The 10,261-nt window shown below is 36.2% G+C and overlaps 1 protein-coding gene across 7 annotated transcripts; it reads right to left on the minus strand.

The window, feature by feature from the left end:
• Positions 1–5: 5 nt before the first annotated feature.
• Positions 6–9,243, minus strand: Rga (CCR4-NOT transcription complex subunit regena). Of its 7 annotated transcripts, none has more exons than XM_089728654.1 (9): positions 9,030–9,243; positions 6,890–7,171; positions 5,061–5,244; positions 4,539–4,709; positions 2,156–2,191; positions 1,808–2,012; positions 1,496–1,660; positions 596–731; positions 6–142 (listed from the first exon to the last, which is right to left on the minus strand). In XM_089728654.1, exons 1-9 carry the CDS (start codon positions 9,078–9,080, stop codon positions 68–70), a joined length of 1,305 nt encoding a protein of 434 aa, XP_089584780.1. In that variant the 5' UTR covers positions 9,081–9,243; the 3' UTR covers positions 6–67. The 7 variants fall into 7 exon arrangements, with proteins under 7 accessions (XP_089584780.1, XP_089584778.1, XP_028025355.1 ...); XM_089728652.1 differs by having other exon boundaries at positions 4,539–4,766; XM_028169554.2 differs by lacking the exon at positions 9,030–9,243 and adding an exon at positions 8,400–8,722.
• Between the last annotated feature and the right edge of the window lie 1,018 nt (positions 9,244–10,261).

Genomic DNA, 10,261 nt, shown 5'->3' on the forward strand with positions numbered 1-10,261 from the left:
TAAAATCGTCTTTAAACTTGTACTTTTTATATAACAAAACTACAATAGAGTGAGAGGCGTGGATGCGCTACGTGAGCACATGGGGCGGTAACTGCGGCCGACCCTCCAGCTTGCTGTAATCCAAATGAAACTCTTTCGGCACCTGTAGAAATCATAAAAATGTTTTTATTAAGGATGCACATGCAATTTAGTAAAACTATTATACTGGTTGTTAATGAAATCATTTTAAATGTACTGTAAGCATGTTATATGATTAAAATTTAAAATAATTGAAAGGGTCAAAAAAATACATATGTATATATGCTTAGTTGTTTTCCACTAACATTAATACAGTTCTTTATCTGTAGTCAGTCAGCATAGTAAATGGCTCCTCCTTTCTCAAATATTTGCAATGTTACTTATTAGTCTAGCAACCCAAGGTTCTGCATTACATTTACCACCAAACTGGAAGATATGAACTCAAAAACGCAACTTCCTTAAAAATTAAGAATGAGCGCTTTGAAGTTGACATTGGAAGAACTAAAAATTTTGAAATTTATAGCTGTATGCTGTAACTGGACTTTGAATGTGAGTTTAAAACTTATTCAAAAACTACCTTTCTCCAATTGTGCGCATCGAAGAAGTAGTAGGTGCCGCGTTCGTACGTTGAAGTCTTCTCGACCATTGGCATGCCGGGCGCTTGTGAGATCCACACCTTCTCCTCCATATGATATCGCCATTCGCGATTGTATCTGCAAAATTGGAGTATTACTTGTTTTGGATTTAAATATGTTTGGGACGGGGAAAAGGATAAGTTTTAGGACTCAGTCCATAGCTCATTGATGCACTATTCTATTTTCTCACTGGCGAGAGTTATATGTGCTGATTGATCAACAAATCACAATTTTATCGTTTTTGCACCGACACCATGTTTTAGTTTTTTTTTTCACACTTTTCGCGCCCTTTTTATACGCGTAGTTTTATTATAGTGGCAACAGATGGCGTGGATAGGGGATTAAGGCAGATATAAGGAAAAGGAAGTCTCAAACATTACATTTTATGAGAAAACAAAATATTCCCCAAAATCTATTCCGCTATTTATCAGAGAATACATATATGTTGATCTACATTTTAAATAGAAGTCAATTTAACCATTCCTCTTTATTAAAAATTTAAATAAATTATTTAGACAATATGAGATGTAAAAGATTATGCCCAAAAATATAAGAATGAGCCGAGCAAGAGAAAACCAGCGATAATCGATATAGGTAGCTAAGTACATAATTGTATTTTATGACGGTTTATATTTACATAGTGTTCTGGTAAGGCTGACACCCATAACGTATAAATACACATTCATTCACATGCAGTACTTTACACTACTAATGTTAGGGTTGTCAGCTGAAACCTAAGTTTGAATCGGTTCCCACTGATGGTAGGCCTTATCAGATTAGAGGCTAAACAACACACTATAGTTAAAGGTTATGTAATTAAATAATATATCAAAAATACATACAACTCTGCGGCAGCCGCAATTTGTAAAACGTCACCAACGAAACAGTAGAACAAATAGAATAATAGATCTTCTTTATATCTTCCGAGTCGTAGAGGCGCTAGTTTTTCTCTTATTGAACCATTAATTAGATATTCGGGAGGTACGTGATAATCCATGTCCTGTGGTCTGTAAATTTGAAAACGAAATGGATGTATGTGTGTGTTGTTAAACCTTTTGTATCACTATGAAAATAAGTATAAATAGTCAAATCTAAATTTATTTATCGCTTTAAAGAGCATTACTTTATAAGTATCATTTCAAGCAATAAATTACCTGCAAGGCGTATCCGCCCATGGGCCAGCAAACGTCAAGTTAAGGTTATCAGGTGAATTTAAATTCAATCCTAAAGCAGTCAAATCCTGTCCCAATGCTAGCGACACTAGACTAGGGTCCGATTCCGCAGCACGGATAAAAGTCAATAGACCGACTATTCCAAATTGGTTTGGTATCATTGTATCCGGTATGTTTGTTACTTTGCCTGTAGAAATCAACAATAAATCAAATTATTATGTTGCCCTTTATTTTGACCTATTTAATAAAACTTTGGAAATGTAGTAAATTTGCCTTCCGAATGCGTGCATTCAAGCAATTTAAAACATTTCCATGGAGAATGTACTGTACCGTAAAATTCCATATTATGCGCTCCTTGATTGACAACTTAGGGAGAGAAAATAAAGACATGTCAGATCAGTATACATTTTTGTGTTTGATTTACATTTTTAATGAAAAATAAAAATTGCATTAGATCATGGGTTCAAAATTATACACCAACTGAGTATACTACATAAGTTTTACTTAAGTACACTTTTTTAAAACAAATATGAAAAATATTTGTAAGTTAATGGCAAAAAATGTCAAAATAATAGGTTGGGGAAAAAGTGTTTTCGCATTATAGTATGTATGAACTTGTAATAAAATATCATTAAAAGTATAAATTTTAAAGAAGAGGATATGTGTGATTTTCATTTATTGTTCGTTCTGTCAAGATGAGTGAATCTAATGAAGAAATTCGATACATTTTAAAATTTTACTACAAAAAAGGTAAAAATGCAACGCAAGCCGCCATAGTACATTGTCCCTGAGGAGCGCGAAAGGGAGTGGGATCCCTCTTCAGCACCTCAGCGCAGAAGGCGGGGTGGGCGGCGCGGGCGTGAAGCACCCGCTCAGCCCCCTGTAGGGACTATCAGGTGGCGGGTGCGGGGGCGCCCGGTACTCGACTGTCGGTCCGGGTGGTGGGGCGGTGCAAGGTGGCGCCTGTGCGCCGCCCACGGTGTATCTCCCGAAATGACGTCCTTCGGGATTTTCCCGGAGATGAAATCCCGTCTTATCATCAGGACGGGTACCGGCGAAGGCGGACTTTTGGCGCGCACTGCGGTACCATAGGTCTGGTGTAGCCGGTGTGGTGGAGCTCGATGAGGTTTAGTCGGTAGTCGTTCTGCGGGGCAAGTGCTTCGCGCGCCTTTTTCAAGGCGTAGTCTCCTGCGAGAAATTCGGGGAGGTGGAGGACCTTGGCCCTCCTCCCCCCCTCTTCCTCTCAGGAGACGCCGGAGTCCGACATAACCCGGTTCGTTACCCCCCGGACCGGGTATCAGTAAATGGATTCCCCAGCGTTAAAAAAAAAATAAGGGGGAGCGGAGCCCCGCCGTACTCATAAAAAAAACAATTTAACTGTTTTTTAATTTTTAAATAAACTACTACTAATTGAATAAGAACTGTCTAATGAACTCATCTTTGTTTAATACTTCACTATTAAATTTTATTGCCTTTTGTTTATTTCACTTTTACACTAAACACAATATTGCAAATTACCCGAGCACAACAATGGTGGAGAATTTTAGGTGCGTGAGAGCTACACTAACGCGCATGCGCACTTGTACCCAGGGAGAAAAAGTTACACTTTCTTCCCTGTACAGCAGGACGAAAACCGAACTTTCGGCGTAGGTAGGAGATTTTTTTTTTGCGATGTTTATGGACCTAGTGCAGTGTCTATGAGAGTAGCACAAGTTTGGTTTAAGTGTTTTCAATCCGGAAATGTTGATGTCAAAGATGCACGTCGCTCTGGTCGCCCTATTACGGATAAAATAGATAAGTAGTTAGGACGTAGCTGAAGAACTGGGAATTGACCACAAAACAGTTTTGGCGCATTTGAAAAAAACTGGATACACAAAAAAGCTTGATATTTGGGTACCTCACGAGCTCACTGAAAGGAACCTAATGAACCGTGAACTCATTTGTGATTCTTTATTACGACGTAATGAAACCGAACCATTTTTGAAGAAGCTGACAACTGGTGATCTGGTGAACTGGTGATGAAGTGGATCACGAACGACAAGAAAGTGCGGAAAAGGTCGTGGTCAAAGGCCGGTCGGGCTTCACAGACTGTGGCAAAACCCAGATTAACTCGCAACAAGGATGCTGTGTGTGTGGTGGGATAGGAAGGGCATTATTCATTATAACCTGCTACCTCCAGGCAGGACCATCGATTCTAAACTCTACTGCGAACAACTGATGAGATTAAAGCAAGAAGTTGAGAAAAAGCGACCGGAATTAATCAACAGAAGGGGTGTGGTTTTTCATCATGATAACGCTAGACCTCACACATCTTTAGCCACTCAGCAAAAATTAAGTGAGCTTGGCTGGGGGTGTTAATGCATCCGCCGTCGTCCTGACCTTCAGATTTCCACCTGTTTCGGTCTCTTCAGAATTCTTTAGGCAGTTTCAGGTTAACATCACGAGAGGATTACCAAAACCAATTGTCGGGGTTTTTTGATCAGAAGCCCTAAAATTTCTATAGCAATGGGATCGTGTCCCTACCTACAAGATGGAAAAAAGTTATCGAACAAAATGGTACCTACATACTTTAGTCAAATGTAAATAAACTATATTAAAAATTGTGAATTATCTTAAAAAACGCGAAGAAACTCTTTCCCCAATCTACTATACCACAGCGCTGCTGTATTAATGACCCAAATCCGATGTTTTATTAAATGTCAATGTGACTTACCTTCAGGAGAAGTCTGTATTCCTTTGCGCGTCTTGTCTGGTGCGTGTGCAATGTCTGCAGGTGCGGGCGCGGAGACCGTGGAGGCGCCGGCGCCGGCCACCGCCACCGCCGCCGCCGTCGCGCCGCCCGTCGTACTGGCGCCTGTCGACGTGCCGGGTAACGCCGGAAAATCTTCCGAAGACATTGTAAATTCTGATTGTTCCGATGTCGGCTGCTTCACCATACCAACTGTTTTAAAATTTTACTTTTACACATATTGTGGGCTAAAGTCACACGGACACGTTGCGAGTGCCATGTGAGCTACTGAGTACCCAGAATATTCAACATCATCATGTTCCATATCGGTTTTCTAGATTAAAAGTTGAGGTTTATAGCTCTCATTCTAAAAAAAAATTTTGGTGATGTTTTATTATGACGTCTATGTGCTATATCGTTTTTGTCTTAGAGTAATGATGTTGAAAGTTACATTTTGTGAATTTTCTTTTGACTTCCTTTTATAATCTATGAAGTGTGTTTGCTCACCATAGGGTTTAGAGCCCGGAGGTGGTGGTGCTGTAGTGGGTGCTTGGTCACCCGCGCCTCTTGCTGTTAGTGATGGAAATTCGCTTAGGTCCAGAAGTGGTGGTGTTGATGTATCACCACCTTCACCAAAAACTGAATGGTAGTTGTTGCCAGCGTTGAACCGTGACAGATTACTCATACTCGACTGTAGAAACAAAATATACCCTTTAGTCTCATTTTTAAACATCTATTCTAAAATGAAATAGTATTATAAATAACTAAATTCGTATAAAAAGTAGGTAAATGTGTTTTATGATCAAAGCATAGGCCGAATAAATATTCAAAATTTAGGTTTAAAGTAACTATTAAAATTAAATCCTTAACAATAAACAGCACATAGACAAAAAATTCTCAAATTTGCATATTAATAATTAGATAGTGTGTACTGCAGTTTCTACAAGTCTTAGACACAATAAGTACTTAGTTAGTTTTTTCTTAATAGTTTAATCTTAGATTTATTATTTCCAAACTTCAAACTTTTCTTTGGTGTTATTCAATAACATTTGAAAATTATGCTAACATTCACTCATCATTAAATTTTTATCACTTATGTTTGATTGCTAAAACTAAAATAAATTTACACTTAGCCCAGCAGGCAAGTTTTATAGATTTTCTGTAATAAAAATTTATTTTATCTTTTCCGTTAGACAACTAATTTCATAAATTGTGTTCTCCTAATAAAACTATAAGTAACAATGAAGTTATTGATTTAAAAAAAGGTTGTAGCTTCATTTTAATCATTACAAAGTGACTGTAATGCTTTTTATAAAATCAGAAAGAGTCAGGTAGATAGTGACATTTCATTCTTTACTAACAAAATAATTAAAACAAGAACTGCAGAACTAAAGTTAAGTCTAACTTAACTAAAGACAAGCTCTACCAAAACTAAAACATGTTCTAGATCTTCATAAAAATTGTCTTAATATCAATGTAAAATAAAATTTGTTGACTGGTAATTAAGATCTTAAGACAATAGATAACGAAAGCAATCAGACCTCTAAAATATTGTATTAGGAAAATAATAAGGTATTGGTAGAGAAGTTTGTTTTTCTACTTCACCAAAGATGTGACCACCCTTGTAATAATGGCAATAATGTCAGTTTGCCTGATTCCACATCTTTTAAAAATAGCTGGGGCTAATTAGATATATTATAATAAAAACTAGAAGTTTGTCTGAGATGAACTCCAGAACTATGTAATCAATTTATGACTTTTTTTTCACAAAAATGTGCTTTATTACAATTTTAAAGATATGATAGCTTTTATTTCAATATATAATAACAATATTTTTTGTTGCTAATTAATTATTTGTGTAATTTTCAACAAAGGAATATATCGACGCTTGAAAGGTAAACGTGACTAAGCGACAATGCGTGAACTTTACAGTAGACTAATTTAAAGTTGAAATACCTGAGAAAAATTCTATTTTAACGAATCTAGCTGTAGGATTGAAATAATTTTAATATACCTAGAAATATATTTGTTTTTCCAGATCGAATATGGTTATTGCCTGTCATTTATGTACAAAGCAGTTATTGTCACTTAGTCACGTTTGCCTTTCAAGTGTCTATATACTCTTTGACCTCCTTAGGTTTCTAACAGATGGTGGTGTAAGTTAGCTGACATGATGATTTACTTCAAGGTTAGGTAAGTATCTAATAGATGATTCTGAATTTAAAGTCTAAGCATTTCATTTATTTAGGTAAAGTACATTGATATTTATATTTATCAGCAGAAAACACTAATTTGATTTTTAGCCATATACACAATTAATATTTTAAAATACTTACCATTGAATTAGAATTAGCTTGAGATAAAGTTGTTGGCATTGTAACCCTTCGGTCTGCAAAAGCTCGTTGACCAAACAACGTAGCTCTAGATGCCATTGATGGGGGAGCTCCGCCTGGCATTGCAGTTGAATTACGGCCAGGCGACAAGGCGCCCCCAAAAGTTGGTGTCACATGTCCTGAGACACTACCAACAAGACCTGAGCTCACTCTGCCTCCAACGCCACCAACTCCGCCACTAGCTAGGCTTCGAGGCACTTGTTGAAAATTCAAGTTTGCCATAACCTAAAAAATAAGCCTTTTTACAATATGATATAATTATTGTAGGTAACATTGCCCTAAGCACGTCATTACGGATCTCCCGATCTATTAACGGTGCTTTTAGGTACCTTAAGCACCGGCCACCGTCCTCTCTGAACCTGCGCAACCCACTGCTTGTGGCGAAGGGCTCAATGAGTAAATTAACCCATAAACACAGCCCACTGAGTTTCTAGTTGGATCTTCTCAGTGGAAGCTGAAATATCTCCCTCTGCTAGCCTCTCAAGGCTATCAGCGTAGGTAGGGGAAAAGGATAATATATTTATGCTACATTTACCGGAAACCTGACTTGTGCCTAGTGAATGCTTAGATTTAATTTAGTTTTGATCTAAAACAAAACGTTTCTTAAGCAAAAATACCCATCTACTTGGTAAAAGTTCCTCTTAATAATATATAATAGATAAAAGACTACACACCAATGGACTATAATCACGTAGTGGACATATTTAATAATTTTACAGAGGTATTGTCAAGGAAGTGTGAGACGAAGTTGATGTAGAATAAAATTTATTCAGATTCATACCTATTTCATTTACAATTTCAAATATTTAAATCGTGTTCCAATTTTATAAGCAGATATAATTTTTATTGCTCTTACATTATCAGTATCTGGTTCGTATTGTGATTTTAGAGTTCATTTATAAGAATAATTTTCACAATTTAAGTATTTTGCACAAGTAATTACAGTATGTTGACACAATGGTTATATTAAACGGAAAAGCAGTTAAATTCTGTGCCAATATGTGCAGAACCTCTGAATACAATGTTTGTTGTAAATCAGAAAATTTGTTATCAAGTTTGAGACAAAAGAGATCAATTTTGTGTGACTCAACTCTATGGAATATGGGCTATAAATATATAATATAAATAAAACTAATATTTAAATCATGAAGTAATCGGTTGTAAAGTAGTTGGAAATGTGAAAGAGAAAGTAGAAGGAATACTTAACTATATATGGAATTGCATCCTGCTTATTATTAATTTAAACTTTGGTTAAGTGTATGCATGACGTATGAGAGAGATGATAGTTGAAGAGCATCACAAAACTGTTTTCAGTTGAGCATATTATACAGTAGAGAGGATATGGAGAATGTAATAAAGATCAGTAAATGACTTAGTTGCCCCTGTCAAACAATGGCGACAATTTTTGTTGTGATGTTGTTGGGCTCACTTCGAGAACGTTGTCAATATTTACCTATTATCAGTCCTTGTTCAACTATTTTATAAAGAATAAGAATGGTTCATAATCGCGTATACTCTGCCAAGATAAATATTTCCGCTTCGATGTAATAAACAAGATTTGTTGACTGTCCAATTTTGATGTTTTTTGTGCATTCAAAATTTTAAACACCAATATAAATGGTACATAAAACTGTCTTCGCGTAAAACGCTGCTATAAAACACTGTAAACTTGATACATCTTTACGTCACTGATAAATGTTTTAAAATTTTCATACGATTTCGCTGAACGCCACATTACCCTAAACAACAGGCGGCCATATTGTTAAAAGGTTGAAGAAGCAGACGGAAATTATCAAAAAGCTTCAAAACCAGGCCGTATGAATTAGTTTGTTAAAAAATTAAAATAGTTTTGACTATTTTATTAAATAGTTTAAATAGTATAAATCGTTTTGTCTCTTTATTATAGATCTGTCATTTAAAATTTATACTAATATTTTTAAGAATTTACAATAAAATTATTTAATTTACATTACTATACTACCCATACTGGTGCAGTCTGTAGCATCGTTACTGTACATAAACCTGCTTAAACGTGTATTTGAGAGTTTTATAAGACTCTACAGCATAACTATAAGTAGCAAACCTGATCTTCATGAGTTTGGCTACTGTGCCTCGTAGAACTTCGTTTCTTCATTTCTTATCTTTGTTCAGAATTACTTTAAAAAATCTCTAAATTAGGATTAAAACAATTATTTTTTAACTTAAAGCCTTATTTTTTAGATCATGTAAACTTCACAACCATTATTTGAAAATTATAAACTACCCACCCTCTCTTGTCTAAAACTAAACTATTCCTGCAAAGTGCCGGAAGCTTGGTGGATCATTCATCTTCCCTAATGATTCCGATAGGTGAACAGATGAATGGATCGGACGGTCTCATTTTAATAAAACCCAACCAAAAAATATTTTAAACATAACTGAAAACGAGTTCGAGTCAGACATCTATTATCTTCCCTGAGGTGTTTTCTGTATCACTGTGAATACAACATTTCCGGCAGATTGGATGGCGTTTGAAAGCAATCTACGCACACATTACGTAGACTACAATCTAATGAAATTTAACTATAGCAAATATTTGATTCTTCGTCCTTTTCTAAATCTTACATTAGAAAAAGAAAATTTTAAACAAGGAAAATGTATACGGTGTATAAGATTCAGATCTTCACGAATACTTGGATTTAGAAGCGATTCGTTAATATCTGAAGAGAACATCAGAACCTTTCTTTGAGGAAGCTGCACGGCGTAATAGTCCTCTTATCGTAGCCGCCGTAAATTACATTCCCGACCTATATGATGACAACGAACAATCGTCGTCGCCTTATTCGATCCAGGCCTTCGGCCTTCTTCAACCCAGTCTCAAGTACCCTCCACTAGCGTCGTAAAATCGAAGCTTAACTGAGAGTACTGAACCCCTATGACACCCATTGAGTTTCTCATTGAATCTTGATTCTTAACTGGTAGTAGATTCAGCGAAGTCTTGTACTCGCCAGAGCAGTGTTAACAATTTCTTTCAGGTAGAGGTCTGTGAGCTCGCCCACCACTGGCATTGGTACAGATGGGTAGAAAATCGTTAAAAATACATTTTACCTAGTTCAAATTCACAATTTACAACAGCAGTTAAATTGTGGATTTCATTTCAAAACATTAACGAAAATATTTAAGGATCGGGTGCACATTGCTGTTATTGCAGATTTAACAAACTTTCGACAACGGTCAGAAGACGGTCCCTCGGTGTGCTTAGTGCAAGTTTTTTAACTTCTCAATTGCGTAAAAGATCTCAAATTTGTATGTAGTGGAAACAGTGCCTCTGGCGGC

This window comes from Bombyx mandarina, chromosome 07 (assembly GCF_030267445.1).
Source record: "Bombyx mandarina strain Sakado chromosome 07, ASM3026744v2".
In the NCBI taxonomy this organism is placed as follows: Eukaryota; Metazoa; Arthropoda; class Insecta; order Lepidoptera; family Bombycidae; genus Bombyx; species Bombyx mandarina.

Excerpts from the sequence above, each read along its gene's own strand:
- Rga (XM_089728652.1), bottom strand. The coding sequence starts at position 9,080 with ATGAAGAAACGAAGTTCTACGAGGCACAGTAGCCAAACTCATGAAGAT. Across the intron at positions 5,245-6,889 it reads AAGCTAATTCTAATTCAATG|TCGAGTATGAGTAATCTGTC; the intron begins GTAAGTATTTTA and ends TTGTTTCTACAG. Across the intron at positions 2,013-2,155 it reads GCATAATATGGAATTTTACG|GCAAAGTAACAAACATACCG; the intron begins GTACAGTACATT and ends TGATTTCTACAG.